We start from the raw sequence: 26,328 nt of genomic DNA, 5'->3' as shown, positions 1-26,328 counted from the left end.
ATTGCATCTAGAGGGAGGTTAAATGTGTAAACCTGAGTGGATTTTGAATATTGATTTGAGGTACCAAAGATAATTCTAGAAACAGAGAATCACATTTATGATTGCAGATGTAATGATATTGTATGCTGGCTGCCATTCAGGCCTTCAGAAAGTGCTGTACCTGCAGACGCATCATAAAGTACAGTATAGAGGATTGTACCACTGGCTAGGATGCCTGGAAAAGAAATCCCACACAACGAGCATATAAAAAACTACAGCTTTAGGTAATGAGAGGTGTTCCATAGGTTGCATTACATCTTTACCCAGGGAATGAATTCTGTCCCACATTATCTGCATTTTAAACTCATTTTTTGTATCCATAATTATTTCAGAACTCTATAACCGTATCAGAAATGCAGTGCCATGCAAAAGTATTCAGACCCTTTAAAAGTTTTCAAGTGATGCTGGGCTGGATAACAAATGGTACACATTCTTTTCTGATGAATATTTTATTGCAAAGTCCCATGCTCAAACAGAAAATGTTTAAAGACAGAATTATTTACCGGCAGATATCTGATCATTAATATTTGATAGAGCCACCTTTTGAAGCAATAACAGCTTGAGGTCTTTTGGTGCAGGTGTCTGGTTAGGAGTGATGTTCACTCATTCCTAATCAAGCCTGGACTGGGACCGAGTTGCATCCTGCGGTTGCCAACATTCCCACAAGCTCTAAACCTGCCCCTGAGCCTGATCAAACAAGGACATGATGCCTCTCGATTAGACCGACAATCTTTCCATCAGACAATCAATTAAGATCTCAGTCTGTCTAATTGAGTTCCCCGTTTAAGGCAATTCAATGCACTGTGCCGCTGCTCCATCGCTGAGCTTGCTAGCTCTCATGATAGCTTCCTCTTCACTCTGCTCTAGAATTTCCCCTGCAATTTTTTGACCCTGTTTTCAGAGGAACATCGGCTCAGCGGAGAACTCTTTCTCAACCTCGCCAGCCCTCCTGTTTTTTCTCCATTGGCTGTTGACCTATTTTTTTTTTTACTGGCTTTCTTTTCAAGGCTTCCCCTGTATTTGTGGGCTGGGAACTTTGCATTAGTCAATCAATCAGTTACCCTTCATGCTTTTTCGCTCCACCCTTTTTCCCAGTGGAACTGCTCCTTTTTTTCCCTCTGCAGCGATCCAGCCCTCACTACCTGAAAGCTTGCCTGCCTGCATCACCTCTCTCCAGTTTGTAATAATTTATAAGAATATTGCTTTGAAGTGTTGAAAAAGTCACAAAAATAACTACAAAAAACATGATATAAAAGCAGGAATTATTATTAACAATGTCAAAATATATTTTCTTATTAGGAAAGATTCAGACAATGTCTCTGCTTAAGAACACTTTATTTCACCAATACTTATTTTATTTGGTATTTCACCTTTCTGGGGATCGATGCACTTGAGATTGTGCAACAAAGAGAGAAACCTAGAACAGCGCTCTGAGATCTGTGCTTGGGCTTCGACCCAAGTACCACGCTGCAGCTCAGCCTCAGCCTCTGCAGCAACATTCCTCTTGGCAGATTTGCACCAGCTCATTCATGTTTATTAGACCGTGCTTGTGAACTGCAGTTTTCAAATAATTCCAATGGATTGTTAAAGTGGTTGAGGTTTGGACTTGAACTGGGCCACTCGAGGACATTCACCTTTATTCCTGAGCCACTCCGTACTGTTTTGGCTCTGTGTTTGGGATCATTGTCTCGCAGAAAGGTGAATATTCGCCCAGGCTCCAGGTTTTTAGCAGACTGAAACAAGTTCCCTTGCAGCATTTGTCCATACTTTGCTCCATCCTTTTTTCCTTCACTTCTAACAAGATTCCCAGTCCCTGCTGAAGCATCCCCATAGCATGATGCTACTGCCACCATACCTCACTGTAGGAATAGTGTTTCTTGGGGCATGGGCAGTTTTAGGTTTCTACCACACATAGTGCTTTGAATTTAGCTCTATCTTGGTCTCATCTGACCAGTAAATGTGATAGCGATGCTATGTGATGGTGAACATGCAGAGGCCAATGGAAGGGCAATTATATCATAGTTAAGGTAATTTCTTTCACTTGTGTAAACGTAGAGCTATCAGATCACAGGGGTCTGAATACTTATGCAAGCAGCACGTTTCAGTTTTTGTCTTCCTTTAAGATATCTGATGACAAATAACTAATTTTTTAATTTAAATATTTTGTTTGACCATGCAATTGTTTGCAATTCTAGCACTTTATATACAGTACAACAATGACCTGAAGATTCAGAGCAAATAATATAGATGCCGAAAAATATGATTTGAGTCACTGCATGCTACAGCAGAAAATATGTTCTGCAAATGTTTTGATTTAAGTTACCATATATCTTTTAATGTGTATGAATTACCTAAACCCAGTAACCCAACACAAATCATAGCTGTATTAATATAGAGATTTTTGCCAAATGCTACCTTCTGAAATCAAGTACCCTACAGTTTGCAGGAACATTAATGAAGCACTATTCATTTCCTATACCAGTTTAAGTTCTCTCATTATTCAGCAACTGTTATACTGGTGTTCAAAATTTAAAGAGTAAACTGTTTCCTGGGATTAAGGTTTGATAATATAGAATATTTTTTGAGCATAGCTCTTGGTTGTAAACCAATAAATGTCTGATGTGAAAATTGAGCACACCACACAAATGTGCTCAACTCCTCCTCTCCTTACTTCACTATTTCCAGTGGAAATTCATTGGAAGGAATGTCATGAAGACACAATTTCAATCTTAAGAGATGGACATTTATGAATAATGAGTATAGTCAGGCAGGGGTTGCAGTAAAGCTAAATGTTTCAAGAAACATGACATCTAGATTCTGGGGGCAATATGAGGGGATAAGAGACCATGTCCAAAGTCCTTCAAGAGCCACAGCACCTTACAAGGACCGTTTTCTGGCTTTTACTGCCAGATACCAAAGAGCCCTCACGGGTGGCCAGATCGCATGAGCGCGATTCACTTTAAGAAGCTTTAAGAAGATCCGTATTGAGACCCACTGTAGACAGTAGGCTTTGCCTGAAGGGTCTGTGCAGTGTCCAGTGTCCAGTGTTTTGTGTCCTGTTAAACCCCCCCAAGAGACAAACCCATATACTTTATCCTGGTGTTACCAACAAATTGAATGTGATCATGAAAACTGGGGCATTGTTCTCTTCAGGGTTGAGTCAAAATTCATCTTGGAGGATCAGTTTCATACCTCCAACTCCACAGAATGAGAGCATTTACAGAGGTGGTGCTGTCTGGGTCAGGACAGACATCATGTTCAAAGGTCACTGACTCCTACATCTTTGAAGGTGGGTTCTTGATGGGTTTCTGACATCTTTCCAAAGATGTTCTTGGTCTTATTTCATTGCCTTGGGTGGTGGACCAGAACCTGGAAAGTGAAAATCTCACACATGCCCTGGCCAGCAGGATGACCACATGTGAATCCCATAGAGAACCCTGCAGGAGCTCAGGGAACTTGACAGATTATTACTCTTATTCCAGCATACAAAGATGCTGTGAAGCCTGTATTGCTCTAAGGACTGTTACCTGTATTTTGCTAATTAAAATTTTAGGGAATGCTTATTTCAGGGTATTTCAAGTCATGGCATTCCTGAAGGCAAGGATCTCTAAAACAGGCACTAGAGAGACACAATCTATCAGAAGTTCTAGGTAACCACTAAATCTGGAATTTCTAAAGCCGTGTAACAATATGACTTGATAGGTTAAACATGCAGTTATATGACATAATTTAAGAGATCATTTTGTACAACCATCAGCTTTCATGGACATGAGTTCTCTTAAGTGAATGAATTATTTGCTAATTGATCATATAATTTATAAATGTTCCTAATCTATAACATAAACAGATGATTTAGGATAACAGATGAGACTAACTGAAGTGCGTCACTCCAGGACCATAGTTGGGGACCCCTGTTCTTAGCGGACGTCTGGACAAATTCATGTGTGATTGTTCCTTAAACTTTGGACAGCCCTGTATAATTAAGTAGGTTCATGGAGATTTTGAATTAATTGCAATATTTGATAATATCGCAGATGGCATCTTTAGCGGTGACAAACTGGCCAAAGCCAATACCACTGGTTCCATGTTTGTCCTGGTCCACAGCTTCCAGCGTTTTTACAACGGTAAGATTATTTTTCATTTACAGTCGGAATATGTTGTTTTAATAGCATGGTGAGCATTTTATAATAATGTTATAATGTTTCTTTATTAGCCCTATACAATTTCTTGCATGAGGAATTTGTCTTTTCGCATTTTTCAAGGGTCTTAATTTTTTGGGCTCCTGGAGCAAGCACAGTAATGTTGTTCAGCATTTGTCTGAATGTTAAAAATGTTGCAAATATTATCTATTAGTTCCATACCACCATAACTCAGTGAAGGCAACCTAGCATTGCTTTAACCTAGCAATGCAATCTAGTGTTTTATGGTTCCTTTATGTTAATCATATTAACAATATAGTACCTTTTAAAAAAGTTAACCTTAGCCTGTCTTCTCAATATTGCTTAGCCATAGAAAATGACAGATTGTTTTTGTTGTTTTTCAGGGAGTCTTGAGCAAGGCGGTTAATTGGAGGGAATTAGAAAAACAATATGCCACACACACTGTTTATGAAGAAGAAATCACTAGAATGCTGGAATATTGTGGAGTAAGTGTGTTTAATGAGTAAGAGGTATTAAATCAGTGTTGAATTTGGTTTTCAATATTAAACCTTCAGCAGCATAACCTGATCATTATCCTTTCATGTTTTTCTAAGGTTCCTTGAGGTTCTATATCAGTTTCAAATATCCAGTTTTAATACCAGTCAGACAATAAACAGTGCTGAATTAAACGAAGAATATGATGAAATTATAATGAAATTCACAGATTTTGAATGCATAAATAAAAGTCTTTAGGTTTTAATTCTATGCATCTGTTTTTATCCACTTTTTAAGCTTCTGTATCTCTGTAGTGAATTGTTTACAAACTTATCCCAAAAATAAATCTGAATCCGGGAGCTTTATACGTTTATTTGAAGCAATGCAATGAGCCTGCTGCAGCTCTCAGTCTGTCAAACCAGTTTTGTGTAAGTAATTTAGTTGGACTGTCCTGTGATCTTAGATCATTCAGTGTGTTTGTTTTTGTTTATAAAGCAATTGTTTCCAACCTTTTGTTTACTTTTCTGATTGCTTATTTAAGCAGCAATCAAAGCGCCAGTTATATTTTTCTTGTCATTCTAGTTTTCTGAGAATGAACATTTACTGAATTCTCAAGCTTGAAAAGCCCTAGTATTAGTAGAAGGAGAAGCTATACAGTATATCTCAAAGTATTGAGCCTAAATTAAGTGATGCTTCCGTGCAGCAAAGTAGTGTCCTGGTTGTTACAGCTGTCTGGAGTGTAATAAATGCCATTCAGGTAGAAATGTCTCTGGTAGAAAAGTACTATGAGTTCTGTCTTTTCCACTTTGCCTGTGCTCTCTCACTCAGACGGATTCCTTTAAGATGGGCCAGGACTTTGTGAAGAACGCTCCCAGCAGTCTGGATAATCTCAGAGACCTGGACATCACGTCTGACATCCTGGGCCTCCAGGAGACTCCTGCAGAGGTACTGCTGGAGGCACACCACACCGGTGTGAGGAGCTCTGGGAAAGGTTGGCTGACCGGGGGAAGGGAGCGGACGGGCTGCCTGGACCAGACCCTTTCGGCGGTGAGCAGCAGCAGTGCCCACATGGACATGCTCAGTGCCAAGACCATCACCAAGGAAGACAGGCGGCGGTGCTCACTGCAGCGCGAGTCTCTGTGCTTTATGAAGGGCGTCATGGATGAATGCACACACATCGCTAACTTCTCAGGTAAGTGCTGCGCGGGCCAGGCATGAGGTGAAAATCAGTGCCCACTTCACTGTGTCATTGTAAGACTAGTGACTGTACAACAGCACGTGATCAAGGATCATACTATGTAGGAGAATATTGTGCACAGTTAATGGTTTCTTACTTTGGTGACCTTTCCTTATATATAATGTTCTTGTAAACTTATTTAATGTTTTTCAGTGACTCAGCTTGCCAAACTAATTTAAAACATTAATCAGTATTGACATTTTTTGTTCATTGAGGGATTGGCATACCACCTTGTCTAAACATGTTGATGTTCCTATACTGTAATCCAGAATTTGCAGAGTAGCTGAAAGACTGGTCCTTAGATTAACAGCATTCAGTAGAAAGCAGAGGGGGTCTCCCAAATTTTGGGAGAGTTATAGTTCGTGCAAGACACTTACTCTAGTACAGTATATGAGGAAGCTGAAACAGGCACTGATAATGTGCAGATTTAATGACAAAGGCAACAGGGCTGTCCTCAGCTGGAGTTTTATCTCTGCCAGTGGGTGTAAACCCTATGTGGCCTCTTAATTATGTCTCCCAGAAGAAAACACACAGGCAACACCCATTTAGGCAGCACAACAATGCTGGAAAAGTTTAATCAGTCCTGACTTCATTGACATACAGTAGTAGGCGGTTTCCGTTTTCAAGTTGAGAAACTGGAATTAGTTCTGAATGTGACTGTTGTGATTTTTTTCTTTATTCCCTGAAAGAAGGATCATAAAAAGAAGGGCAATGACATGTTCCTTCTTTTCTGTCTTCTTGCTCTCTCCTTGTCTTCATTCTGTGTCTAAAGTTTTCCTTGCCTGTGTATTTGTGCTGTCATGTGTGCCTCTAATGATTTACAGTGAAGTTAACTGGAGTTAACCATCAGGCAACCCCTTTGATCAGCTGTGTTCACCTGCATTTTAATCCACCTGCCGCTAGGCAAATGCTTCAAACATACCCATATTTTTAGGCTTTTTGAGTAAGGTCTTGAGCAGTGCACTCATAGCTGCAAACATAAACAATGAAAGTAATAGCTCCTAATAATATATTAAATAACTACCTAAAAAAGTACATTTTAAATCAGATCTGGCCCATTGTAGGAAAAGAGTTTGACACCCCTGGTTTAGACTATGGTTCCACCACTACTCCGCTGAAACTGCCACCTGCTAATGTCTCCTGTTGATGGCATTGATGAGTTAGTCCCACTTATGTTCTTTAGGGCTCAGGACAGGGGAAAACACTGGCCACAGCAAGACCTCGACATTGTGTTCTTGATGTTGTACCACTCTAATCTCAGAACTGTGTGGACTCGAATTATCCTGCTGGAAAATCAACACTTCCACATTGACTTCCAGGAGAGGAAGAAATGAATGTTGGTTCGAGGACTTGAATGTATCACTGAGGAGACTGGTTGTCCTCAATGCCCACCAGAGGAGTGCTAATGGCGATTCCTCCTCACATCATAACAGTTTCAAGCCCCAAGTGGATGAAATAACAAGACAATTTTTTTACAGGTTCTCCACACTCTGTGTGTTACTGAGGTTTTGTGTGTTGGTGTGTCTATGCTCTGCCAGTCCCTGTAGACCCCAGTTTGATCATCGTGGTCCAGGCCAAGGAAGACGCCTACATTCCCAGAACTGGAGTACGCAGCCTGCAGGAGATCTGGCCTGGCTGCGAGGTGCGCTACCTGAACGGGGGTCACATCAGTGCCTACCTCTTCAAGCAAGGACTGTTTAGGTAAATACAGTACTGAGGAAAAAAGCTTCATGGTTTGATGACTGTGCGGGCCTACTGATGTTGTCTTATTTCTCTTTCTTATTTTTTTGATGATGTCACAAATTTAATTAGTTATTAAGTTACTGGCACCCCCAATCAACTTTGTAAAGCCAATGCTGTAACCCTATCTGTGGTACTGTACTTGAGCTTCAGACTAAATTAAAAGGCTTGGGGGTGATATTCGATTCAGGCTTGACATTCGACCCACAAGTGCATTGTTGAAACATCTTTCGTTCACCTCAGAAATATCGCTAGACTACGTCCTATGTTATCACTAACTGTGGCTGAAAAGCTGTTCAACACATTTGTCTTCTCCCGAATTTATTACTGTAACACTCTACTCGCTGGGGTTTCTAAATCCATGTTAAACAAACTCCAGTATGTCAAAATTCGGCAGCCAGAATCCTGACCAGATCTAGTGCAAGTGATCACATTACTCCTATCCTGGAGTCCTTGCACTGGCTTCCTGTCAAGTTTCGTGTCGACTTCAAAATCCTCATGCTTGGCTTGGCACCTCAGTACCTGTCTGAGCTATTATCGCTCTACTCCCCACCTCGCAACCTTCGCTCTTCTAATTCTGGGCTCCTATCTGTCCCCCAAGCCCGTCTACACTCTATGGGTGACAGAGCCTTCCCAAGGCTTTGGAACTCTAGCCCCAAGGTTATCAGAGAGTCACCTTTTCTAAACTCCTTCAAATCCAGACTCAAAACCTTCTTCTTTAGAAGAGCCTTTACTTAACTGGTTCTGCTGTTCTTTACCCTTCTGCTCCTTCTGTATTCAGTACCATCGTCTACTCTCTCCTCTCATTGTGTATATCTTGTGTATTTTTTTATTATTGTTGTCATTCTGTAAAGCGCTTTGAGAAGCCACCTTTAAAGGTGCTATAAAAAATAATTTGTTGTTAATAATAAAAATATTTATTTGAAAGATTGTTCTCCATAAATGGACATTTATATTAATTAGCAAGAAGCAATGAAAAGTCCCCTTAAATCACAAAACTGTTTTACTCAAGGGCCTCAAAGTCTTTTACGGTATATACAGTAATAATACAGAGCTTCAGACTAATAACGACCTGGAGCTCTGTATTATTACCATATTCTTACTGTATTATTTGCTCAAATTAAAGAGTTTTATGCTTATCTTGGGTCTTAAAAGAGTTGTTGATCGCAGTCAAATACCACTGGTGCGGTGCAAACAAACTTTCCAAATTAAGCTTTTCATAATTAGGCCATTGATACCTGCAGGTTTCTGAAGTCTGAGTAAGGGGATCGGAGATGACTTTATAGAAGCACAATGAATTTTTAATTGATATTTTATCATTGTTCCTGGAATCTATTAAACAGGGTAAATTTGTGCTGTTTTATGAACAAATATTGACACATACATGTAGGTAGTATGAAAAAATTAACTTTGATGAAACACACCCAGGCACTTATGAGGTGCTGTTAAATACACTTTTAAAGCTTAATTCTTAAAATACTCAGTTTTATAAAAATTATGTTTGTATGTTTTGGAGCATTGCGTTATGAACCCAGTAACTGCATGTCCTTGATAGTTTGTTCTTTAGTAACCTACAGTTATACTTGATGTGTTGTCCATGTACGTAATTTATGTCAGTACTGCCCCTTATGATCTTGTTTGTTACTTGTAGCATGAATTCTGTTAAAATCCTGTGTAAGGTGTGTGTTGTATTGTGCTTTGGTACATTTGTTATGTACGACTTAACTCTGGTGTTAGCTGTTACTCTGGTGAAGATACAGCAAGACTTGTCCTGTCTAATGCACATACATGGTATTCTGTTGTAGACGTGTTCAAAAACACCCAAATGATATGGTGTAAGGAAAAACAGATAAGGAAACTATGTGCTATATTTGAATGATTTATCTTTGGTATGAAGAAGAAGAAATGCTTTTGAACTGACGCTGATCTTTATGTACTGTAAGTAACTGGCATGCTGCATTTAGCCCAGGTACAGTTCTTTTCACACCCGATAACTCAGAAGCACTTGAAAAACTAAATGTCAAGTTATTGTGCAACAGAAGACAAGGAGAAGGGATTAGCACAAATAGACCACTTCTGTCATGTGTTTTAAAATACTTAACACATTTTCTCTGTTCTAGGCAAGCCATTTATGACGCCTTCGACCGCTTTCTTCAGAAGTACTCGCTCTCTAGCTGAGTCAAAACACAAACATCATCTACTGCCAATGATTTGGATGAAAATGACATTTGAAGCAGCTCTCGCCACAAGCGCACTTAACACTGAAAGCATTCTTTATGACAAGAACTGACTGAACATCCTGAAAGCAGCACTTTTTTTACCACGAGTGAATATCATGACAGCACCCCATGAAGATACGCTGCTACAGAACTTATAATTAGGAAATATAAACTGAATGTAAAAGGGATGTAAAAGTCTGATTTTAAGAGAAATAGCTCTTAAACCATGGCCCACCAGAACATTTTTGTATATCAGATACATCTAGTCAGAAAGAAGTTAGTGAAAAAATTAAAGCTTTATTATTAATCTGATTAAAATATGTCTAATCGTTTTTAAGCTTTCTGCTGCTGAGGTTTTTCTAAAAGCTTTTTAAGTTTTATGGTTGTTTCCACAATTGAACAGTCTACTGGAAGTAAATCCTCTGACCCTGCTGAAGCCCTACTGTGAGTGATAACAAGATTAAAAAAAAATATATTTCTCACAACCAGCTACTAGAGCTTAAATGACATTTCAGCACTGGTGTTTAAAAGGTTCAAGAAGGTCAACAGTCTCTGTAGCTGCAATGTTCAATATCTGTACTGTATATTATAGATTAATTCAAACTCCTTTACATAACTTTTTTAAAAATTTACATATTTAAAATTACAAAGCCGATTGCCATGTTAAAAGCTTTTACTGGTTGTGTTCTCTGAAACTGGTTGATATACAGCTCTTAATCTTCATGCAAAGTAAATGTAAAAAGCGCTCCGATCCGGCAGAGCCAGGTTCCTTTTTGTGCCTATTTCTCTCAGTATGCCCACAGGAATAAAGTCCACCTGTTCAATAAGCAAACAAATTCTTAATAATAATCCAAAGGGAACAATAGTACATCCTGATTATGTAGGTGGTCATTAACAGCTTTGGCTGCCTTTTGTATTTAAACAAAGACACCTATACTAGTTCTGTGTACAAGGTGGGGTCCTTTTTCATTGAATTGAGTGTACATATTCTTGTATGAAAAAAATGCCTAAAGTATAGTTAAAGAGAACAATTTCCAAGGCTGCGTGTTTTATAGCAGGAGTAAGGGGTGGGCACTTGCAAGTAACTCATCCATTTCAGACACCCACACAGAGTCCGGGAAATGGTCATGTCACTAAACAGATGATTGTGGGAAGGAGTTGGTCATTTTACAACTAGCAACACACTGAAGCTAAACAAGTGTGAGTCTGTCCAGTACCTGAATGGGAAAATATTATATTACTTTAAGGAATATTACTGGAAGAAATTATTATTATATTATTTTATTATTATTGTTGTTATTATTATTATTATTAGTCAGTTTCCCTCATACCACAAAGTGTCTGGTGCTGCTCCTTTGATCACTGCCAGTGATGTGCTTCTGTGAGCCTCTGTGGGGCAGCAGGTAAGGAGGTGGCAGATCGACAGCGAGTTTGTTTGAAAACAGCGCTGCCAGTGCTCATTCCCCTTGTGCTGCTGTGAAGGAAGTCATCAACAGTGGAAACAGTGTGCAAGGAAAATAAAACCACAGGTCCTTTTCATCTTCATCACTGGGAGGTTTCCGAGAGTCGATTCCTTTTTTGATTTTTGAGTCTGACCTTTTTTTATTCGATTTATTGTATCTGATGGTTTCTAGATAGAAAGGATTGAATGATGGGGTGGATAGCCAGTATATGAACATTGTTCTTTATAATCGTCCTAATTCCCTCTGTATTACAACTGGACATGCACAACTTTATTTTTTATTGTATGTTTAGGTTTATAATAAACTTTGAAAGATGTGATTTTTTTCTATGTCTATTAAACATAATTATTGGACGTTTGTACAGTGCATGATATTTTCTGAAACTGGTCATGGAGTACCCCTGTGTCTGCTGGTTTATCTTCCAGCAAGGCCCTTAATTACCAGTGTTAATTGGTGCCTTGCTGGTGTAGGACTGTGGGATGTCTGTGTGGAGCTCTTTTGTTTGTGTCTGAAGTGTGGAATTCTGGAGTTAAGAACAACTGAGTGGGGAGAGTGGAGCTCATGAGAGGTCAGCTGGAGGGTGGTAGGGGGACAAAGAGTGAATGAAAGACTAACCTCCCTAATTGTATTTTGCTATTTTTATATTAAAACTGTTGCCGACAAGGAAGAAATAAAACCTGTTCTTCAAACCCAATATTTCGAGGAGATTCAATCATCACACTGATTTCGATTTTCCTCTGAACTCTAAAGTGCATTATTTCCAACAACTTCATCACACAGATCTTTATGCTATATCCTCTTTATCTCTGCTTAACCCGCACTTAGTAAGTGATGAGCTTTGGCGGAATTACTTTCGTACTGTTTGACACCAGCCTGTTAGATTTCAGCTACCACACCTGAGTGGGGGCAGTCCTGAATCTCACCTGTCAGCACAGGATTTTTACAAATCTCATCCAGTCTTTTAAGATTTGAAAGTCAATTTTGAAAAAGCCCTCACGTAAAACAAGAAGTACCTTTGATTGAGAGCTAGAGTGAAACCAACAGACGACAGACCAACAGATTGAGAGCCACTGTACTAGGTTATTTCTTTATTCAATGCCTAAATGCAGATAAGAAATCCTGAATGTGTAAGCAGATCATTTACTTTCAGCAATCACCAGCAGTGGTGACTAAGGGCCCAGTTAGAACCAGAAGTCATGGGACACTTCAGGACCAGGACTGAGAAGCGCTGCTTTAGATCACCTCTTCTACTGCACCCACTACTGTCAAGTGCTGCCCCTTGAATCAAGCTGGGGGACCCCTGCACAGCTCTTCGGTATGCCAGCAGATCCAAGGGGAGCTGGTGGTCCCTGTTTTTTTTGCAGAATACAGACAAGGTGGCAAGCCGAGCGGCCAAGGTCTGGTTGCACGACCAAGCCATCGCTCTGCGGCTGCCAGGGGGTCTGGTCTTCCTCATCTCCATGAAAAGCTCCTACAAGAAGTGGGATTCACGGTCCCACCTCTGGTGGCTGTGAAGCTCCTCAGGGAGGCCAAGCCTAGACACCATTCCCCACAACACGGTTTCAGTGCCATGGGAGCACTCTGGTCCAGCAGTGCACAGGCCTCCTGCCAGAAACTGGTCCACGACCAACAGGACGTAGTGGTTTCCAGCCTGTGTGCGAGGAGTCGCGGGCATTCAGTAGGATTAGATGAGGGCCCTCAGCCTCTGCAGAGCCTTGGCCACTCCAGTTGTGCCCAAAACTTGTCCGCCTGTCAAATGTCAGGCAGGGCAAAGGCGACTGCAACATTATTATTGCACCTCACTGTGTCTATAATTAAACCAACTCTTAATCAGCAACATATTTTTCACTTTTGAAAGATGATGACTTGGAAAACCCACAATTATGAAATTACTAAATAAGTATTGAATTTCTCAATACTTTGGAATTGCCCAGTTAAGTTGTACGCCAGTGTTTCCCAATCCCGGTTTTCCTGCAGGAGAAACTCTAGACCTGGTGATAACCTCCCACTCTCACAGAAATATAAAGTGGTGTTGACCTTAGCCCCCCTTACCTCCAAATAGCAAACAGCCTACTGTACTAGTCTGTGTAACAAGTAACAATACCGTTCTGGCACAACATCTAGTTTTATTCATTAACAATATAGTCTCCCCATGATGCTGCCTGAGAAAGAGCTTTGTGCTTGAAACGTGTTGCTATTTGCAATTTTCTATATGTATTAAACCATCAATGTTTTTTCACTGAGGCGCTGTTTATTACTTTGCGCTCGTTAAGGCTCGTTAAGAGTCAAGGCCGCTTAATTTTTAAAATTAAGCGGCTTTGACTCTTACGTTTCTCACCAACTTTCAAAAGCAATGAAGGGACACAGTATTTGTCCATTACTAATATTAGCTCTCAAGGGTCTTAAACTATAATGCGTGAGATATTCCGTCGAAAACTGCGAGTTAAATTAACGGAAATCTCTACAACAAATTGTACGTTCATTACATCCTCTTTTAATCACCCCAGGCTTGATGCAAATACGTGAGTTGTTTTGTTTTTTTCAGACCAAGGCGTGAAACCGTCAATGCGTAAGACCTGAGAGCTATGCGATTAGGTACGACGCGATTGCTGGCTGGGAAGTGATCTAGCGTCGTACTACTACAAGACGGGTTCTTGATAGCATTTTGTCAGCGTTCACGCTTTTGTTTGGCCAGGCGAGAGAACTGCGGGAAGCCATACAATCTACTGTAGTTACGACCGGGAACCATTGTGACTCAGATTTTTAAAAAATTTGAAATGTGAACTATAATTTAAAATGTTGCAGCAGCTTCTGTTTCCTTACACGTATGTTGCATGTACCCAATAGATGGCCTCAAGCAAGAGGCTTGTAATTGGTGCTAGACAGATAACAGATGGTGAGTGAAGTGGCTCCACCAGTGAGTGATGTATTTATGTTGTTATGACTTGCTAATGTTCAACCTCGTATGTTGAAGTATATTTGGAATTACCTTTATAATGTAAAATTTTCTTAAAACCACCATTTTTGTGACAAGGATTTTGTTAAATTTCATAATTCAATTATGTGCAACATGAAGTCAGATTTTGTTTTAACACTATTGTAAACATTTTTCGTTTATGCCAGATATTTGTTATCAATAATATTTTAAGACGCTGTGCCAATGCCTTTAATAATATGGTAAAATTCAAGGAGAGCATTAAAAAAAGTGTTTTTCAGAAGCTTGAGGTATAAGTACAGTATTTATAATTTTTTTGGCCATCCAAAAGAATGGAAGTTTGCCTTGTTCATCATCATACAAAACTACAAAAACAAATAAAAACATAAAATACACGTTAAAAACAAACAATAGTCCTTGATATGTAACAATACACACACACACACATATACTCAAGGTAAAGTTGGATCTTCAGTCCCTCTCCGTTCTTTATAAGCAAATTGCAAGGGATCCAGATGATCTGCATTTGAGAGGAAAAGATGTCTACAGGTACGCCTCTTCATGCACTTAGCCAAAAGGTGGGTGAGTGCCACCAGTCAAAAGTCACTTAGAACTCTGGCCTTAGATCGTTTAGGTACAGGTATAAATAGTTGGAACTTTCCACATTATTTGGAACAATACATGAATCACGTAATGCCTGAAATAACTGAGTATGATCTTGCCTAATTGATTAGCACACACCTTCGGCACCTTTTCCCACAAACCATCTGGCCAGGTGCCTTGTGTGGTTTAATCTGAGAGAGACACTTAGCAACCTGTATTGGCAAACATATGAAAATCCCCTCAGATCATCTCTAAAATCAAGTGTTACAACTTCCATAAAAATAACTGAGATCATTAGGATGAGCTAACAACACAAGTCCTATTCTGTTTTCCTACCTCTGCCTGTAATCCTTGTTTAAGATTGCCTGCACAGAACCTATTCGCACCTGTGACTTTAAAATCCCTATTAGCCTCCCTCATTTTTTACCTAAACACCTAGTCCTTCCCTTTAAATACAGCGGTTTCCCCCTTTAAAAAAGCGACTTTTCGCACATTTAAACACATTTTAAAATCCTTAAGACACCCAAGGCACACTTTAAGGGACATATTTTGACAGTTTTAGAAGTAATGACAGCGCTTTTACAGAACAGAATGAATTCCATGCATTTATACAATCTGTCAATTCATGTCGATCCCCGTACGAGTCAAACAACACCTGCCAGTTCGTAGTATCAAAATAGTACATACTGTAAGCTCCTCCTGATACTCCACAGTCCATATCTGGGCACAGACTTCTCACGCTGCCTGTATGTAGGGAGGAGATGAATGACCCATTTCTTCCCAGTCCGTGGTCTGCACACTGCCTTGTATGCGTCTTCAGTCTTTCCGTAACACTGATCCAAGATACGCGTCATACGAGCGGAGAAAAACACATGTTGCTTCAGGGTAGGAAAATTCGCCGAAAGGGAAAGAGTAGTAAAATCATGGTCATGGTCGTGAAAGCGCATCCGTAAATGCTGGCAATATTCCTTTCAGCAGCCTCTTTGTTATTCGGTCCGAGCACATAAACTAAAATAATGATTATATGTCCAAACAGATGATCATTTTTTTAGTTTACACACTGTGTCAAACAAGATAGCTTGTATCACACAGTATCTCACAGTCCTTAGTACACACACCTGCTCCAACACACTAAAATGTATGGCCCAGATGTTGCAGACATACAGGAGACGCACAGGCTACAATCGGTAGATTTCCAGGATGCTGTCGGCCATCCTTTCAAAATATTTCATCCAATTTACTGTTAAGAGACCAGACATTTGTTCAAATAATTACCGGGAGCAGATGTGGACTTCCTTGCCTTCACAATCTATTCCTAAAACCATCTCTAGCCCCACGCCTATTGGACATATTTCTCCTTTTGCCATTTGTTTTAAAAAAACTTTTGACCAGGCAATGTCTGTACCGAAAGCAGGAATTGAAGAGAGTACTGTAGGTAGTAGTGGTAGTAGGAAGATCTCGGTACTCACTGAAGCCATAACCGTCGATAACGATTTGCAAAGTTTTTTTACGGCTAAGAGCAGTTAAAATAGACATCATCAAAAATACAACGCAGTGTTCCCCTTTCATACTTGCAACACAACTCAAACAAAAAAAATGACAAAAGCTATGGGTAAAATACAGTAGGTACGGTTTCACCAAAAAATCATGACGTTTGTAGACACTGAACAGATGGTATATATCCGGATCAAAAAAGTGTCCGCTGACCATATTTTTTATTCCAGGTAAGTGAACTAAGAAAAACAGTCGTTTCCAATGATGACCCTTTTGCACAACACGGAATTCCCTTGAATAATTTCCTACCTTAACACCAAATGTACAACTGCAGAATCCCACCTGACAAGTAGCAAGGGGGAAATCCTTAGCGACTGCACTTATGGTTACGAAAAGTGTTCCTGCCTAGACTGAGGGCTGACACATTTATCAATTTCCCCTCAAGCAACGTAAATCTGACTTTTCAGAAGATGCATCATAGTACACATGAAGGTACCATTCCTCTTGACTAATATTACCGACCTTCATCGAAACATCGAAACTGTGATGCGCTGTTGATTTAGTTTATATTATCGACGACACCGTTCATCAGTTAGAAATCATAAAAATAGTGTTATTAGATTCTTCAAATCTAGTTAGTGTCTATCGGACCTACATTTCTTAATTAAAAAAACGTGAGTGTACCCCATTTTAAGTAGGTTATCGGCAATACAGTGATGGTGCTGTACAATCACTGAACAAACCCGACACCAGTTTCAAATGTAAAGTTCCAACTTTTTCTGTTAATTTGAGACGCGGCTTTTCGCACGTCTGATAATACAAAAAACTGCATTGGATTATACACAGTTCTGCAAAGAAAACACCTTTGCAGTTAAAAATGCGTTCGCCCGTCATTTCTGTGATTAAAACAAGCAAAAAAAACAATTCAACTATCTTCTCATTCTTCAACTATCTTCTCATTCTAACATTTCAATACTTTCCTAGTATATTTAGGCAAAAATTAAGCAGATATGTATCAACAGAGCACTTTACATCATTGCAAAGCAAATTCACCATAGAAGCGCGTTTTTTTCTCAGTAATTTAAGGTTTTACTAACACATTCAAAATCTGAAATACTCCGTATCGCCGCAACGGCAGTTTATATCCTTCTAATTACTTCACAAAAACAGCCAATTGACGTTTACCTGCCATAAAATGAGGTATTTAATGTAAATAAGTAAATACCTGTCCAAGTAAATCCTGTACGATTCAACGGCTCAGGGACAATTCCCTCATTTTCTTGCCTCTTCACTTGAGGCAGGCAAGCACTTCATAGCAGACAAAGAAAAACATCCACTACTATCACGTCACTACTGTATATATAATGAGTGAGGTGTGGCTGTGTGACGTGTACACTGACTTATAACAGGACCACAGCATACCTGTCCATAGCTGGGCACACGGACACTGGGTCAGTTTGACGCACTGCTTTTTTTTTTGTTGGACTGTCGTTAGGGGAGCCTGGAGCACGTGTAGAAAACCCACCGAAACATTGGGAGGCATAGTATTACTCAGATCATTTTAAAACCTACAAGTACTGAAAAAAAAACACATGTACGACCAGTGTAAGGGAAATGTCACTTAAAAGGAATAGGGGAATTCGTTTTCAAAATTAACTTAATGGGCAGAGAATGTTTTAGTTAGCGATGTACTGTTCACTATGTAATAATATGTGAATAGTTAATATCTCTAGTGATCCTGCAGTAACTTTGAACTGTAACATATAACTTTCCACTACACCGTGGAGTAATGCCGCACATAAAAATAATCTCTCGGCTGATTAGGAAACAAGAATGTCTTCAGCTTTTTACTTGAACAATTGTTTTAAGTTGAGTGTTAGATATCAGGTATCACAGAATGAATATTACAAGTCAATTCTTCCTTGTCAAGATATGATTGATGTACAGTGACATACAACCCTGCTGTCTCGTTTCTCCAAGGACAGGGCCGAACAAACTATGTCTGACGATATAAAAGGAAAAAAAAATCTGTTTGCCAGCGAATCATGTACCCGTAAGTGAACTATGTGCGGATTTGGCATCTGAAGTAGTAAATAGACAAACTTTAGAAGATTGTGCTAATACATGTGAATACTGTCTTTTTTGTAACCAATATATTAAATATGTCTGTAAGAGGGTGTATACATTGCTAAAATAAGAGATGTCCTTGAGGCTAGAAAATACAGCACGGAGAGAAGACCGAAAAATTCTGTCCTGCAGCTTGGCAGAAGCTCATTCAACCTGCCCACAGGCACGTAGCAATATCAAGGGAGTAAAACCTCTCTACTTAACAATGTTACAATTAGTAACTAACGTCTCGTCCCTGGTCCTGGTATACTCTGGTCCTATGTAAAGCGATATTATAACCAATCGTTGCAGAACCTATCTTAAATATTGTAATTTACAGTATGTTATCCTGTCAACACGGCCTTTCGGAACAGTCTCTAGGCTAGTAAACAATGTGTTTGTACACAGTAGGTCTGGGTCTATTGTTCATGTAGACGCCTCAAGTTTACCTCAACTATCGATCAGTATGTACGTTTCCTTTGAGCAAAACTATATGCTAATATAGAATAGTTTTCGTACAGGTGAGATGCTAGTCTGTGGTATCAACTCTGTAGTATTAGTCCCGCAAATAAGATATTGCGTTGTATTTCTTGTGGTGAACTGCGATGAAAAGGCTGTCAAGCCACCCTGTACAGTAATAGTTCTCATACACCCATTAAACAGATTTTCCATTCCACAAAATCGCCTTAGCGTAGAGTAATACCTGTTTCTATTTCACCTAGATTTATTTTCTAAAATGCTGTTTTTGTAGGTCTATCACGAGATTTAATACGAAGGAGAAGATACTGCTAATGTATTTAATTCGAGCAAAGGAGAGCCGATAATCTATTCGCAATGGTTTAAAATTGCTAGTAAAATAAGAACTACACTTTTATATTTTACCGCTTATAATGTTATTAAAGTTTTAGCACAAAAGGACATCTACCGGTCTCACACAATCCTGTTCATTATCTACATACCTCATCAGTACACGGCGTTTCGGAAGGTAAAGTAACCCACAATACTTATATAATAGCATCACCTAGTGGTGTAAATTACGAATTAGTGGGATTTCCACATGAGAAATAAAAATAAAAGATACATTAGAAAGAATATCATTTGACACCATGCAACTTATTGGTACTGTATGTGCTAATAAGTTGAGCATCAGTTCGAATAAATTATGGATTTGCAATCCAACAGGAGCTAATTTTCTGTCATTTGCTACATTTCAGTCAACAGAACTGGAAATAACAGCCATATTCTAGACTAACGCATGTCCAGAAATGAGAGTCCTTCAGGACTCATAGGTGTTTTCATCCTGCTAAAGTTAATTTTGAATAGTTAAACATGTTTTCAATTATATTTTCCAGTTTTGAGGAAAAAATAACATTTTCAACTGTTTGTATATCTTCTGATGCCATATCAATTCTATTTCTCTTTATCTCTCTTTTATACGATGACATTTTATTATATGTATATCAATCCTTCCTAAAATTGTAAACTCTGTAATTTGTTAGGAAGATTTCGGTTTTGGAATCATCCTGTTTCAAGATATGATTTAAAGAACATCATATTAAGATCACAGTTCTGTAATGGTTCTCTCAGTGCTGTTTTCCTTACTCTGACTTGACTGCTAAAAAATCGATGAATGAAATCATTTTCTCTTATAAGTACTCTGACCCACTGAGTAAGAAAACAATAATTAACTACAGTGCCAAGAAAACACTTGTGAGCCCCCTTGGTTGGTTCATGTTGTTGTATATTGGCACCCGTGCATTTTCTAACCATTTTACCCAATTCAGGGTCATGGGGGAGCTGGATCTTATTCCATCCATAGGCCATTGCAGGATACACACAAATACAAACACAAACACACGCACACCAGGCCAATTCTCTCAGAAGTCATTTAACCTGCCTGTATGTCTTTGTACTGTGGGAGGAAATTAGAGCACTCAGAGGAGACCCTCACAAACATGGGGAGACCATACAAACCCCACACAGATAGCACCCCAGGAATTGAACGCTAGGCCCCGGTGCGGTGAGGCAGCAATGCTAACTACTGCACCACGATGCTGCCTGTACATCGCAATCCTAAAATGTAATTAAAATTTAATGAAGGTCTTCATGTAAGATGATGATAACCTGATTAAATGTAGAACACACACATAAGATATATCTGAATTATTTAATGAACATAATTATCCAGCTTTAAATTCAGTAGCTTCAGCTCAACGTACAGGCGAGGATAAGAAAGCTTTTAAACTGAATGTGATATTTCAGTTTAGGCCTCTAATACTTGTAAGTAACAACTCCAGACTTGAATTAGATAATCAGTTAATTGGCGAAGGCTTGAGTGTCACATTCTCACATGGGTGTAATAAAGTATGTTTAGCTGATAAAGAGCTTAATGGGAGAGGTCAGACTTTTCAATATTAAACTTGGAGTGTGGTTTTCCACTAGTAGTCTGATGAATAAATACTCTTGCACTGCATTCTTCATGCCATCATGAGCTTTCCTCTGATTATTAGTCTCTTCCATTGGATTTTATAAATGGTCTTATTCTTCCTCGTAGGACTCTTAGTGACATTTGAAGGTTTCCTCGCATGAGTAGCTCACTTCAGGTGCTACCATATCATTTCAGTGAAGTTTATGGCTGGACATTGTCTTGGCTGATCCAAGATGTGGAATTTCTTCTTCAGCCATTATGATGTAGAGCTATTTGTGTGTTCAGGATCACTGTCTTACTGCATGACCCCTTACTGGCTCAGCTTCAGCTAACGAATAGATGGTTTGACAGTCCCCTCAAGAATTAGCTCATCTAATGCCAAATTTATAGTTCCATCAATAATGGCAAGCCAGCCAGGCCCTCCAGTAGTCAAGCAGCTCTAAACTATGATACTCCCACCACCATGCTTGACAACAACTGGGATGAGGTTCTTTTGTGAGAAAGCAGTGTTTAGTTTTCACAGCAAAATACGCTTCTCAATGTATCTACAGTAAAAACTTGAACTTGTCACTGATCTGTTCAGAGAACATTCTTCCTGTAGTCCTGAGAATCATCCAGGTCCTCTTTGGAGAACTTGAACCAAGTGGCAATGCCCTTTTTAGAGAGGAAAGATTTCTTCCTTTTCCTGTGATTCCTCTTCGACAGTTGAGGCGTGAATACTGATGTTAGCCACACACAGAGAGAGAGGAGAAGCCTGCTGATCCTTAGACATTATTCTGGAGTTCTTTGGGTTCTTTAGAGAAGATCTTGGCAGGACAACTGGTCACCAAGGTCTTCAACATTTTCAATTTGTAAACTGTGGATTGTTGGAGCCCTTAATGCTTAAAATTGGTTTTGTAACCCACTCCACTCTGATAAACTTCAACTAGTCTTTTTCTGAAATCACTTCTAATTCTGACATGACACATTATCACTAACCTGTATTGTGAAAACCAAACCATTTTCTTACCATTATATACAGTAGTACAGGGCTGCCCAAACCACCTGCTTCTAATTAGACCCTAAACTGTATAGGTAAGCAAGGGGTTCATCTTTATTTCACAAATATGGATTTTTTTTAACTTTATACACCAGTGTTTCAAAAAACATTGCAGTGGCTAATATAAACACTCCAGTTATTTAATGGAAGATTGGTCTAGATTAAACAAGTATCATGTACGTTAATATATAAAGTTCACATTGGGGAGTTAAAATGAAAGCCAGTTAAAGCTGTACAACACACCAGTCCGTCCTTGTTTACAATAGTGTGTACAAGGACACAAACAGGAGAGTCTTTTTACACAAAGGGTAGTGGGAGTCTGAAGCAAGGTGCTCAGCCAGGTTTGCAGTGGATACTCTTGCTTCCAGGAATGGCTGGTTGGATAGGTTACTGGTAACCTAGATCACTGGTAAAATAAATTGTGCAGAAAAATGATACGCACTTGCAGATCTTATTGTAAATGATAGATACTGAGGTGTGTTGAAATCACACAACGATGTATATACCAGGAATGTTAGAGGAAATTTTTTAGCTCACTTGCTCTCCGTGCCAAACGCAGTCAAGCCCGAAATTTGAATCTTTGAGAATGATTCGAGCTGCCTTTGGCAGTGCAATACCTTCGCTCGCCATTCTGGCTCCAAAGATTCAATCACCTCGACAGTTTTCAGCGCTTAAACTTGAGCCAACATGTCATCTATTTCTTTACTTCCTCATCTTGAGAAAACATCTAGTCCAAGTCATCCTTAGAGGTCAGGGCATGCGCAGTACGGTGCTTGTAGAAAGTCGGGACCCGTATTGGGGAGGTGTGGAGTAGCGCAGAACGGACATGCGCGGAACTAGTTTGTCTGTTCGTACTTGCTGGGTGAGAAGCATGTGCGGATTTAATCGAATGGAAAGCAAACTACAACACGGCGAGTGCTGACGCTCTCCGGGAATGCAGTGGACCATAACTCTGGGAATGTGATAGTGTACTGACGACGGTTTATATTCACTTTTTTTTTCCCCCCGTGGGATGATTTGGAGTGAATCTGCTTGAACTGAGTAAAGTCTCGGCGCTTCTGGCACTGACAGTGACTTAAGGAGGGGGCGGTGGATGGTTAGGAGTGTTCATTCGTAGCCTTCCATATTGTAGTGTAACCGTCCTGGCAAGCTGTGGTCTGTCAGCCTACGGTTTTTTTTCCTCTGTCAGAAGAACCGGCATATTGAGTTTTCAAGCGCTGGGAGCAGGACGGCAAGGCAAAGTGAACGAATCTGAACGTGACTGCATTGTCAGATGAGACCAATTACAACAAGCGCAGGCTTCTGCTGGCTCACTCGTGCTACAGGAGTATTGTTAGCTACTGCCTTATTAGTACTACTTGCTGTCGGTGGCGGCGCATTGGACTGAGCTCACTGGATTGATAAACAGCAGGTCTTGGGGGGCCGAGAAGACAGCAAAATACAGTTTGAAATCGTGCCTTTCTGTTTGTTTTTCGCCTTTCCTTTTGCAAGGAAACTTGCGTTTCCTAGAGAGACACGAGGTGGTCGCCGACCCGCTGCACAAACATCGGAGACGAAGGGGAGAAGAGAGCAGGACCCGAGACTGGTCACCTCATGCTAGAGAGGTGTTTGAAAGGGCTACGCTGCTGATATCTTTGTGTTCTTCGGAAATTAAGTTTTTTTGTTTAAATTTCATGCCTGAACACTAGGAGTGTTGTAAATAATTGAAGACACTTGTCACGGTCTTTCACTTTGTATGGCGTCACAATACGGTAGACTGGTCGTGCTGTGGCGCGTCACAGCTCTTGAGCATTTCTAAGTAAATAATCCATTAAGCTGTGTAGTGCAAGCCGAGAGGGGGATAGGCCACGTCAGTTTCCCCAGCACAAGCAAACACATGCTTTTCTATTTCTTACTCGGCTGGTTCACTAGGGGCAGCAGCTACTCATTGCTGTTCGTTGCCTTATCAGCGTGTTTGTTTTCTTTTAACCAGAAGACGTTTTCGGACTAGAAGAACCTTTTTTTCTTTTTTGAAAAGGAAAAATTTATGAACTATCAACCTTGGAAGTTTTTTTTTTCATTTCAGAAAGCCTGATGCAGCTTTATTGCCGTTGTTTTTGCGGGTTATGGTAACTCGGGCTCTTTTTTCTTCTAAGTACATCTATGTGATAGCTAGAATACCGTGTAAAGATTTTACAACAGTACCGCTTTGAATCCGTTTTAAAACGAGATTTGCGGGATGTCCACAGAAGTTGAAACTTCTGTTTTGCAATCCTCAGATCGTGTCAGTGGGGTAACTGCTGACTCCACTGGGGGAGATAAAAACCTTAACGAATCGCAAGTCGAGCAGCCACCGACTGGGGACGAAATCAGCCCAAGCCAGCAGCTGAGGGAGCCGGACCAGAAGCACCATGTGGAAAACAAGGGACAGGTGGTGAAAGAAGCCCAGATCGAGATCGTTACTAAAGACAAAGTACACACTAACAAAGGAAATGACCAAAATGTCTCCAGCGACACCAATCCCGATAAGGGGGAGAAACCAAAGAAAAACATAATCGAAGCACCGCCTCCGAAAGTTAACCCGTGGACTAAGAAGAACATGTCTCCCACAAACAGCACTATAAATATCGACCCCCAGGAATCAGGTTTGCATTTTGATTGATTAATGTGACAATGTGATCCTTTGCTTTCTTTTCCTCGTGCAACTTGATTTGAACTAAGCGAGGAACCGTAATTGCTCGATTCCCACCCGTTAAGAAACATTTCTGCTGAACCCCCAAACACCGCCACGGTGATTTCAAAGGTAAATTTGTTACCATATCTGTAGGTGTCATTCATTGCAGCTATTTACATACATGGACATTTCAACAGGCAAATCGGAGTCGAGAGGTGTGGTCTGTGGGTGGTGCGGCGTGTTGGGTGGCTGGCGGATATTAAAAGTAGTAACTCGTAAACGAGCTCTGGGGTCGGTTCTCCTTGCTAGTTATGTCTTGGTGCCCTTCAGAAACCAAAACCGTGCGTAACCTACGAATTTCACTTCATCAGGATTAATTCTAAATTTAGCTGCAGCCAAAGGTATGCCTCGTCGGAGATCAAAATAAACCCAGATTAGGATTTATACTTAAGGATCAGTAGAAGGGGCCAGTTAACGCGTTTTTCAGACAGTTGACAGAATATTTTAAGAGACTCGGGGTCAAATCCAAAGGGTATAAGTTAAAAAAAAGTGTAGTTAATGGCGTTTCCAGCAACGTACATATAAAATATTGCCCCTTACTCTTTAGTTTGTACCCCTTTGCGTGTTAAACAGTACAGTTACAGTTTAAGTTTATAATGTATTTGTATTTTACCTGTAACGACGGATATCTTGCTCAAAGATAAACGTCCACTCCGGTATTTGAACCCGGCGTTCAGTGCCCTAATCATTATACTGTACAGTATGTTGCTGCCGTATGGTTTGCTGATGGTGGCACATTCGTTTTGTCTCCCTTCCCCCTATGTGATCAAATTGCACCGGAGCACGTTGAGTGCTGACAACTGCAGCTTTAAAACGCGTTCGAGTTATCATGCAATGCATCCAGTCGCAGTTTTTTTAACTTTTCAGATCAACAGGGCCGTATGTAAATCTAAGAAAAAGAGGTTGTCAATGTACTGGCTAAACTTTCTTCATCTATATTAATTAGCTTGCAGCCACAGACATTAATCCTTTGAAACTGTAAACTTAAAGTTCCCGAAGTTTTGAAACAGCCAGACCAAGCGTGGGGTGCAAATAGTATGTTGTACTCTTGCTCTAAGGTGTGTCTGCAAGTCAGGCATAAAGCACAAATCTACCACTACCACTGTGTACACTAACAATACCTTCATTGAAAATAAAAGTAACGTTTTCCTCAACTGAAATATTAGGAAACAAACCTCATGTCAACAGGAAGTAAAAATGTTCTGGTTCTTTGATGTTTAAGTATATGTATGCTATAAGCATGAAATACCTGTGTAGTTGGTGTAATTATGCTGATTCATGTAAAGTTCATGAAGCAGGGAGCCTGTCTTATTCCCTCTGTGTTCTGCAAGACTTGTCAAGGTAGACTGGTGTTAACAGTACTTTTATCCAAGATTAATGTCTACTGTTACTTCTTAAATGAAACCCAAGTCCAAGTCTGGTCCCTGTTGGTTAAATCATAGCTCTTGCTTCATTTAGGTTTTCATGGGACAGTGCTATGATGTTGTCAGGCTGTTGATTAGTCAGCGTGGGGCAGAAGAAGACTTGGAGAGAGATGCTCTGCCTGTCAAGATCATGAAGAAAGTGGTGTCACCCCCCCCAAAAAAAAAACAACAACAAACAAACTGTGAGCTGCACTCCTGTGGACTGAAAAAGAAAGGTGTGGATTCAAGACAAGAGGAGGTCATTTGGTCCCATC

At 40.0% G+C, this 26,328-nt stretch overlaps 3 protein-coding genes across 13 annotated transcripts in view; 2 read left to right on the top strand and 1 right to left on the bottom strand.

The window, feature by feature from the left end:
• Positions 1–12,021, top strand: part of abhd18 (abhydrolase domain containing 18) — a 38,385-nt gene extending 26,364 nt beyond the window's left edge. Inside the window, exons 9-13 of one of the 3 annotated variants that reach the window (XR_016093794.1) lie at positions 4,074–4,163; positions 4,583–4,684; positions 5,502–5,865; positions 7,094–7,611; positions 9,771–12,021. Coding sequence is in view for 1 of the 3 variants with exons in the window: in XM_088928275.1 (XP_088784401.1) it covers positions 4,074–4,163; positions 4,583–4,684; positions 5,502–5,865; positions 7,449–7,611; positions 9,771–9,828 (777 nt within the window). In the remaining 2 variants the exon portion in view is untranslated. Of the gene's footprint in view, positions 1–4,073; positions 4,164–4,582; positions 4,685–5,501; positions 5,866–6,682; positions 7,612–9,770 lie in introns of all 3 variants that reach the window. The other 2 variants (XR_016093788.1, XM_088928275.1) reach the window with 2 other exon arrangements.
• The window catches only part of mfsd8 (major facilitator superfamily domain containing 8), a 63,673-nt gene extending 46,019 nt beyond the window's left edge, over positions 1–17,654 (bottom strand). Inside the window, exon 1 of the mRNA XM_088928029.1 lies at positions 17,590–17,654. The gene's annotated coding sequence lies outside the window, so the exon portion shown is untranslated. The remainder of the gene's footprint in view (positions 1–17,589) is intronic.
• Positions 17,655–22,751: 5,097 nt separating this feature from the next.
• The window catches only part of larp1b (La ribonucleoprotein 1B), a 64,338-nt gene continuing 60,761 nt past the window's right edge, over positions 22,752–26,328 (top strand). For all 9 annotated transcript variants that reach the window (XM_088918031.1, XM_088918026.1, XM_088918032.1 and 6 more), the window contains exon 1: positions 22,752–24,561. In XM_088918031.1, coding sequence (XP_088774157.1) covers positions 24,156–24,561 — 406 coding nt within the window. In that variant the 5' untranslated portion in view covers positions 22,752–24,155. The remainder of the gene's footprint in view (positions 24,562–26,328) is intronic.

This window comes from Atractosteus spatula, chromosome 1 (genome assembly GCF_055471065.1).
Source record: "Atractosteus spatula isolate fAtrSpa1 chromosome 1, fAtrSpa1.hap1, whole genome shotgun sequence".
NCBI classification, from domain to species: domain Eukaryota; kingdom Metazoa; phylum Chordata; class Actinopteri; order Semionotiformes; family Lepisosteidae; genus Atractosteus; species Atractosteus spatula.
This window is presented reverse-complemented; position numbering and strand designations above follow the sequence as displayed.